This window comes from Pipra filicauda, unplaced genomic scaffold (assembly GCF_003945595.2).
Source record: "Pipra filicauda isolate LSUMZ 115617 unplaced genomic scaffold, ASM394559v2 scaffold85_size2586006_pilon, whole genome shotgun sequence".
NCBI classification, from domain to species: domain Eukaryota; kingdom Metazoa; phylum Chordata; class Aves; order Passeriformes; family Pipridae; genus Pipra; species Pipra filicauda.
In genome coordinates this window covers 1,891,840-1,901,111 of record NW_024105042.1, presented here as the reverse complement: position 1 = coordinate 1,901,111, position 9,272 = coordinate 1,891,840, and the positions used below count along the sequence as shown (strand labels likewise).

General features: G+C 43.8%; 1 protein-coding gene and 1 long non-coding RNA gene across 2 annotated transcripts in view; one reads left to right on the top strand and one right to left on the bottom strand.

Annotated features, from left to right (window-relative positions):
- The window catches only part of ARL3 (ADP ribosylation factor like GTPase 3), a 30,330-nt gene that overhangs the window by 5,603 nt on the left and 15,455 nt on the right, over positions 1-9,272 (bottom strand). Inside the window, exons 4-5 of the mRNA XM_027738693.2 lie at positions 9,124-9,174; positions 6,973-7,158 (exon numbers count right to left, since the gene is read on the bottom strand). Coding sequence (XP_027594494.1) covers positions 6,973-7,158; positions 9,124-9,174 — 237 coding nt within the window. The remainder of the gene's footprint in view (positions 1-6,972; positions 7,159-9,123; positions 9,175-9,272) is intronic.
- Positions 3,089-4,944, top strand: LOC120325154. The gene is made up of 2 exons (XR_005567033.1): positions 3,089-3,331; positions 4,765-4,944. It is a non-coding gene; the product is annotated as an uncharacterized LOC120325154 (long non-coding RNA).

The following is a 9,272-nucleotide window of genomic DNA, read 5'->3' as shown; positions in this document are numbered from 1 at the left end:
GTTGAGGTCTCCAGTTTCATTTATTTATCTCCACAGCAGAGATCAGTGTAAAACAAATTGTCTGAAATCCTCAGAGCAAATGGGAAAAGATGAGCGGTAGATTCATTTTAAGGCCCAGTAGCTTTGTGTCTTCCCCTTTCAATAACACTGATAACCTAGGTGTAAAACATGTAATGCCTTAAGCAATCAATAGTGTGGTTTAAAGCTTATCACTTTAGAGAGAGGGAGGGAGTGATTCCCAGCATGAGGAATGCCAGGGCTTAACAATGGGGCTAGGAGGAGAGGTGTCAAGCCTTTGACTTGATTGTGTGCTTTAGAAATCTGCATGATTGCCTGCAAAGAGTAAAACTAAATAAATAAATAAAAATGCTCCCACAATGATTTCAGCTTCCCCTGCCTCGGAAGCAATAATCACATTTGCACACATCATGGCATACAAGGCAGGCAGAGCTCCTCATTCATTTTGAATGTAGGTTTATTTGCTGAACCAGAACAGCTGAGACAGCTTAAAGTAATAAATATCAGCTGACACCCTCTGCTATTCAGCACAGTAATCTCAGAAACAATACATCACTGCAAAACAACAAACACGCATCCTATCTTCTACCTAATCTGACCACAACCTGAATTCACAGTGATTAAAACTCTGCCTGCTGCCATTGGGGAGCTCGGGAAGGGGAAAGACAGACCGTTTCAGCACCAGCGCAGCGAGGGTCATAAAGCAGAGTTTATGATGGGATTTACCATGGCTGGGAGCCTGGCTGCATGAAGCATTTAACGAGGGCAAAAGAATGACATAGCAAAATGCAAGAGGAAAGGTGAACTCCAAACAGGCTTGAAATACGTAAGTAGGTCACCAAACTTTTAAAGCAGGAATAGATTTTAAAAACCCTCTTCTGGCGTGAGTTAACGTAAGTATCTCTCTGCTTGCCTGTGATAAAGGGAAAATTAACAGGCTCAGCTGTATCAAAGAGGTACGTGTGAGACGCCTTCCTCAGCTACATCCACAGCTCCTGGTGCAACTTTTTTTTGGGGGGGGGAGTGTTCTGCAGTGTCCCCAAATGCTTTGGAGAATAGCAAATGCAATGAAAAGCAAAAGAAACTAAAAGGTATGTTTGCAGTTTTTCTACCGAAGGTCTGAAGCAGGATGAAATGCTGGTAAGATAGAGAAAACCGGGGAAGCTGCTACAAACACAAAGAGCTGCTATGGGAAAGGCACACGGGAAGGAGGAAACAGTGCTTGAAAGAGTCTAGTCCATAAGGAGTCAACTGTTGTCATCCTTTGTCCCTACACACTCTGTCCCTACATCTGCATGCTTAAAAGATGGCTCTGTGAAGAAAGTACAATCCCTACAGTAACATTTAGATCTTGATAGATGTCCTTGCGCTGCTTTGTTGAGACACAGAGTCATTGGCAGGTACTCTGAGGATCGAGGCGGATACAATATTAGTATTCCAGCCTCAAGTCAACCCTGGGAAAACTTAGCCAGGAAAAGATTTCAGATCTTTTAGCTTTGCCTCTCTTAGCTCCTTAACAAGCAGCTAGTAAACTTTACCAAAGCAAAGAGAAAGAACCCCAGGGAAGAGCATAATGCTCCTTGCAGAGAAATGCTGCTCAGCACAACCCCGCCTTGCTGCAGTCCCATCTGCTATTGTGCCAAGGGAGTTGTACTCCAACGCCCTTTGGGAAAGTACTGGTAGAGCCTTCCCTGGGAGAAATAAAAAGTCCTGCTTAAGATTAGCCCACTGCTTGCTTATTCTCTGCATTATCAGCTTTGTGGCTATGGGAGTGAAGTAATCTGACTTCAAACACAGCGAACAAGTCCTTTCCACCCCATAAAAAGCCTCCCGATTTCTGCTCCCCTGCAAGCCAGGGATCAGGCAAGGCCACAAACTTGTGACCCCTAATGTGACCTTAAGGACAGCAAAGCTTAATCCTTTCATGTAATCCTCTGTCTGCCATAACAAATTGGGTCAGGCAAGTGCAAAATTCTCCATCTCTAGCATTTTTGGTATGCGTTATTTTAACCGTCACTTTCTTCTCCCTCAGCACAGGCAGGACTGTGCCTTCATTATCTGTCATTTCCTTGCACCTCGAGTCATCATACAGGCTGGCTTTTACAGGATCCCGCCAGTACATTATCCATTGGTTTTTGCCTGGGCGAAAGCTTATTTTTTTTGTCCTCTGAGGCCTCGTATCCCTGATGCAGCACTGTAGACTCCTTCCTTACCCTGCTTAAAAATCAGAAGACACTGCCCCGTAATCTGGAAACAGGGTTGCTTTTCCTTAACATGCTCTGCCTGCCTCAGGAGAGCTGCAGTCATCAAAACTGGTTTTAAATCACATTTACAAGTAGCTCCAGAACCTTGTTAAGATGTAGAAGATCCCATTCAGCCTGCCCTGGCTAAGACATCTTTAAGACAAAGCTTAAGCTTTGCAGATACCATATTGCCAAGGGGGTCCTTTTCTGGTTCAGTCCTTATGAAAGTGCTGAATCGCAGCAAAGACATAACTTGGGTCTTGGGCTTCACTCTCAACTGGGTTGTAACAGCCAGGGAGGAGATGGAGGCTCAGCCCTTCCCACAGTCCTTTGGGCCAGACAGGCTCTGGCATAAATTAGAGAAGTTTAGTGGCTACTCTCAGTTTCAGTGGCTTTTAATGGTCTCCAGAGAGCCATTATGTTTGGGAGACTTGGGACACAATGCGCTCCAGCATCGTTCTGGAGGACAGTTCCTCAGGGCAGGCTGAACTCCTGCTGCCTTGATCGGAGGCTCTTGCTTCAGACAAGAAACAGGCTGCAGAGCACAGATTGGTCCAAAGCCTTGAGGCATATTTAATATCACACCCTGGCCCCTAAATAACACCTCCAGCAAGAGGGCAGGCTGCAAAGCAGAGGAGTCCTGCCTGCTTTCACCCCACCATAGCCAGCCAGGGTGAGATGTATATAGCTTTTGCACACCAAGGGCTACAGCTGGAGATCTGGTCACAATACAACCCCAAGAGAGCCTACGTGGCACCAGAGAGCTGTTATGAGGCAACAGTTCCCTTGTGTTCCTCTGCTGACATCAGCAATCACCTCCCTCGCTTGCTGAATCCTGTGCAAGGGGCTCGGTGTAGGCTGTTCAGGACTCTACTCCAGAGGCACAGCCCAGATGGCTGTGGCAGGGAGAAAAAGCTTTCCTGCTTTCCGAACTAGAGCTGAAGGATAAGATCAGACCCAAGCAGACAGTTTGCCTGAAAAAGCCTCTGAGTGTGAGTGATGCCACTCCTCCCTCAATGGCACCATGAAGTCTGATTAACACAAGCGCTGCCCACGGTTACAGTCAGAAGGTAATGAAGTCTTCAGCTGGCATAATAGGGGCTGCCAGCTGGCATCCTGAGACGCCGCATGGGGTTTCCAGTTAACCCAGTCACCTCTCTTCTGAGCCTGCTCAGGACACTGCTGGGCCCCTTTTCCAGAGTCCCCAGTGGTTAATTTTAAAAGAGAAGATGACTATATGGATTCCCCCTTAATTAATAGTTTTATTAAATAACCCATTTCAAATACTAGTTAAATTCTCTAAATTTATATCATTCTATTAACCATAATCTAATCTCATTAACCTTGAAATCCCCAGTCTTAACTACCCAGTTCTATACACCATGGTGCAAGCAGCTAAACTAATTAAATGACCTTCAAACTATTTCTCCTTCATGTATTGGCATTATTTATCTTTGCTCACTGCTCTTCCTTCAAGCTATCACAAACATCTTCCCCTATGAACTCTGTTCTTGCATGTGCTCAGCACAAGATATGCCACCACTCTTCAGCGATGTCTCCAGCTCTGCTCTAGCTAATACATTCCATCAGCAGCGATGGTTAGTGTACCCGCCCCCTGGCTTTCATTCTGAATACCTGATGCTTCCACATCTTCACTTACTTTGCTGTCACTCACCGTCATTTCTCAAAGAAGTTCTTAAAGCAGTGACCTGAGGTTCAATTACACATACAGAGCTCATGTTCTGAGCCACTGGTAGAGATACTGTGCACTAGGATCCTCAAAAACATCATTCTTGATGTCACTCTTTAAACAAGTTCTTTGGTTCTCCTAAATTTTCAGCATGTTGGCCCCTCCTTAAGGGTCCCAGGACTGAAGACACCATTTCTTTCTAGGTTGATCCAGGTTAGTTTAAAAGCCGTCTCCCAAACCATTTTGTTCAATTTGCAAGGAAAGGGAGTGCTTGGATTTGACAAGCCTGCAGTTATGCCTGAAGAGAAATGTAGAGGCTCTTTTCCTACAAGCTACAGAGAGTTTGTGATGTCCCTGACCTTTCTGCAATAATCATTCATGGAATAAGCTGCAGTATTTAGGGAAACAAGACTGCCTACAACCAAGAGGGACATTATCTGGCCTGCACCTAAACTGTCTAGATAAGCATGATGAACACAATATATTGGCCTGTAAACACTTTTATTTAGCTCTGGTCTTCTGTTTTTTGGAAGTGAGTGCAGGAGCAGATTTCATTTCCCTGCTAGAGGGTATTGGGCTGTGTATTTTACACTACTGAATGTATAGGGATGTGCTGTACTTCAGGGAGGAGGCACAGGAAGAAGGTGCTGTCAATAAAGAAGGGTGCAGTCCACTCCAGAGCACACAGATCAGCTCAAGAAGGAGGTATATTTCAAAGCCCACAAACAGAAAGTGCCACTTCCTATTATTTAGTTCTTCCACATCCAACCCCCATCTCTGAATTTCACCTGCTACTTTACTGCTCCTTTACAGCCGGATGTCCATAAACCAAAGGAGGGCCTGGAGGAGGGAAGAAGGTGACCTATGCTTGCCTGAAACCCTGTCAACTTTCCTGATCACATTTCTTTGGACTGGAATATACACTGCCAGTGTGGAATGCGTTTCCCTCTACCACCACCACTTCAGAATAAAGATTACAGCTGAAGCCCTTCACTAGACTGGCTGGAACATAGCTGAATTTGTATCTTAGCTAAGTAAATAAAGGCCCTTTGGAGGATACCATCTACAACATTTAGGTCTAAACATCAGCTTGAGAATTTGAAATTAGAAGAACTGCTGTACTGGGTCAGACCAGTGGTTCATCCAGCTTTCCTTCTGGATGCCAGGGAGAAAGACCATGTAGGAACAGGATCTCTCTTGCTGTTCTTCCTTCCCAGTCCATGGCCCAAGCTGCTCCTCAGTCAAAAGCTGCCTCCAGATCTTAGTGGTGATTGCCTGCAGATCCCTTCTTCAGAAATTCACTTAGTATTTTTCTTAAGACTGGTACATTTGGTCTCCACAACATCCTTTGCCAGTGAGATCTACGATTTAATTATGCAACTCGCAAAGAAGCACTTATTTTTACTTCTTTTAAGCTGCTGTCTGATTATTTCATTAGGAACACCCTCCCTCTAGCAATGTGAAAAACAGCATACGGTCTGACATTTTTATACCTTATTTTATAAATCCTGAAGATGTTCCCATTGTCTGTCCTCTCTCTTCCAAGCTGCAAGTCCTAATTTATTTATTATCCTTGTATACAGATGGCATTCTGTGCTACTGATCATTCTCAACAGAGGATTCTCAAATCTCTCCTAATTCTGAGAAGATATACGGACAATATTTTTTCAGATTAGGGTAGTTAAGTGCTAGAAGAGGTTACCTAGAGAGGATGTGGAATCTCCATGCTTGGAGATATTTAAAAGTTGATTGGACAAGGCTCTCAGCAATCTCCTCTAGACTCACTGTTATCCCTGCTTTAAACATGAAGTTGGTATAACGATCTCCTGAAGACTCTAATTTTTTGTTGGACTCTATGATTCTACTACTACTAAAATCTTTTTAAATGGGGCAGAGGCAAAAATTAATGTCACGTTCAAGGTATGGGTCCACCATGACTTTAACCTGCTAGAAAAGATGCTTCTTGTTTGCTTTCCTGTAATTGTCTAGTGTTTGGATTTTCCTCTCTGGCCTCTGACGAGCTGCTGTTCACAACGATCTGCTTCTGAATAATGGCAGCTAATTTTGAGCCCACTGTCATATGTGTATAGTTGGGATTGTTGTTCCACATGTGTATTATTTTGCACTTCTCAACACTGAATTTCATCTGCCATTTTACTGCCCACTCAGTCTGGCGGGCTGCTTCTGCCACTCTTCATACCCAGCTTGAGATCTCACTATCCTGAACATCTCTGTAGCATCTGCAATAAGGTTTTACAGAAACTGCAATGAAGATAAATGTCTTCACCATTCTGTTTCTTTAAATATCAGTGAAGGGAGTACTCAGATTTAGAGCACCGCAAATACTTCATTAATTCAGGAAAGCCTAGGAGTGAAATAAACAAACCTAGGTCCCATTTACATTACAAAGAGCTACTATACCGCAGGAACTGGCTACAGCACAGGAGCCCAAGACACAGCTATTACAGTTCAGCACAGAGACACAGCTCAGGCCCTTTGGTGGGTTTTTGCTGCCCCACATGTTGTCATTAGAAGTGCCCTTGCCCCATGTGCAACTCTTGCATTTCTCTGGATCAGAAAAATTGATCAGTTTTTTCTCTCTGGCGCCTGGGTTGAGCAAAATGCCAAATGACATCAGTAGTGAAGGTAAATCAGATTTCTAGAGTGCACACTTGTAACAGTCAAAGGGGTTAATAGTAAAAGACGATTTGTTTTGTGAGAATGATTAACCTGACAGCAGTCTCTTTAAAATAAATCAATGTCTTCATCTGGCCCAGCCAAGGGCTCCTGGGTGGGGAGGCAATCACTCTCCCCTTTCCCAGGGATGGAGGCATCCCAAGGGCCCATAGCTCTCCCTTCCCTTTGCACAGGCAATGAGACACACGCGCCCCGCGTTCTGCGCTGCAAGGGTTTGGCTGTGCTGACCCTCCTTGGTGAGGCAGCTGGTCCAGCCCCACCCTGCAGATCAACAATCTTTTACAGATGGCCTGCTGGCACAGCAAGCCTTCTCCAGAGCCTCACCTGTACTCCTTCTCCTGAAAGAGCTGAACAAGACTGGATCTGCCAGACTCTGTCCCGGATTGTGTGTAGATTCAGTCCCTCGGCAATCTCCGAAGCAGGGGCAGCCGTCAGCAAATCCTGCTTGTTAGCGAATATGAGCACGGGGACCCCACTAAGCTTTTCTTCATCCAAAAGCTCAGCCAACTCCTGTGTCATTTACAAGGGAGTGAGGTGGGGGGAAGATGGAGAGAGGGAAGGGCAGAAAACTTTCAACCACCAGTGGTTGTCTCTAATTAGAAATATATTTAGGGCAAATGCTAGAAGAGTGTGTTCCAGTGAAACCTAGATCTTATTATAAGAGACCAAAAATGTATACAATCATCTCTGCCCAAGGTTCAAAAGCTATTTCTTCCAATTACAGGTTAGAAAAATCTTCATTTTGGTCTGAAATTAGCAGTTGCCTTAAAGGCTACAACTCTGTGTTTTACCAGTTCCTGATCCCAGGAGACCAAAACTGATGAAACAGCAAAAACCATGTAAATTGGCAGTATGAGGAATCTGTCTTAAGTTATTGCTTGACTGGCATTTGTACCTGAGCAACCGTTGACACCAGCCCTGATATCTTTGCTAATAAGGAGTTTCAGGGGCTTGTTCCAAGTTTTATACACTGCAGTTTGAACAATAGAGGACTTTCCCCCCTTGCCCCGAAATGGAAATCTCCCTCCCATAAGAAAGTGTTTATGCTTTTGAAGGCATTGGCTAGGTGAAAACAAACTAAATCAGCTTTACTAGCTGGATTTTGGCTCCATATGCATGGCACACATTTTGGGTGGCATCTTGAAGAATGGGTTTGCTCATTCAAAAACGGGTGACTCAAAGAGATTTTTTGAATAGCCCAAATCTGAATCTGCAGTGGATCAGTGATGGCTAAAACACTTCATGCCTAGGGTTGTGCAAGGGTCTCACATGAAACAAGCACCTAGCCTCAAGTCACTTCCCTATGGGAACGTATGACAAACTCAGCAGAACTTGAACCTGTAGGGACTGCTGGTGTTGCAGACAGATGAGTGCATGAGATTTTTATGGGCTCCTTATTTAGCTGGAAAGGTCTCATGCTCACAGATACTGTCCCTAACATCCTTTATCCACTGGGTAGAAACTTTTGGATTAAATGAGTGCAGTCAGGGAGATGCTAAACTGCAGTGGAAATACGACTCCATCCCCCCAAAAGCAATGTTTGGTTTGGAAACCAGGATGAGAGAATGGAGTTATAAACAGAGCTGGCTGGGAATTTTCAACAAAATAGGTCTTTCATCTGACACAGTTGATTTATTGAAACCAAAAGTGTTTGTGGAAATATGAGGAGGGGTCCTGGCTGACTCCACCTGACTCGGGCAAGGGCTCTAAAAGCTTCTGCTTCCTCTCCCTCTCTTTTGCCCAAGGAATATTTAATTACTTATATAAAATGAAATAGCTCCAGCAGGGGAAGATTGCCCCCACTCCTAGAACAACCAACAGTTCTGCTGTTGGGGTGTGTCCATGATACATGAGAGGCAAAAGATCAAGTACCTTCTTCAAATCAGGCAGAATAGAGGGCTTTAATCTAAATCTCCTCTTTTTGGGGGGTAAATTTGTTGCTAGCTATTTTGGGACACTGTCACTTTCTGAATTTTACAAAAGAAAGTTCAAAAGTCCTAATGTTGTTCCATCCTAAAACATAAAATGTTACAAAACATCAAAACTTTGCAAAACGGAAATCTTATTTTCTGGCCAGTCCTAGTTAGAAAGTTCTTAGCTTTTTTTCAATTACATCCAAAAGACAATCAAGTCAATATGATTTCCATTTCAATTTTGTAAATAAGAAAATAGGATTCCTCAGGGTCTTGGTTTGGCAACATTTAAAGGACTTAGAGAAGTTCTTGCTTTCAGTATTAGGCTCCATTTGCTATTATTGTATAACTTTAATGAAAACCGTTCTATTTAAACGGAATTAGGCTACCTATTTTCCTTGTTTCACATCTACCAAAATAATCTGCATTGATGTTGAAAGGCAAGTCCCTTGAAATGCAAATTTCCTTCATAAACAACAAAATCCTCTTTCTAACTTTTGTGAGCAAGGGCCACTCAGGAGCACTGAGTTACTTCAAAGGAAGCTGGGCATAAGTAACTTACCTGACCCGTTTCTTCAAACCTCTTCCTATCTGCACTGTCAATGACATAGATCTGAAAAAGAAATGACAGGAAAAGTTACTCTTCCCAGAAGACACTCTTCCACAGTAGCACGTGCTTAAGTGAGCTGAACCTAATAATTACGCTTTTGG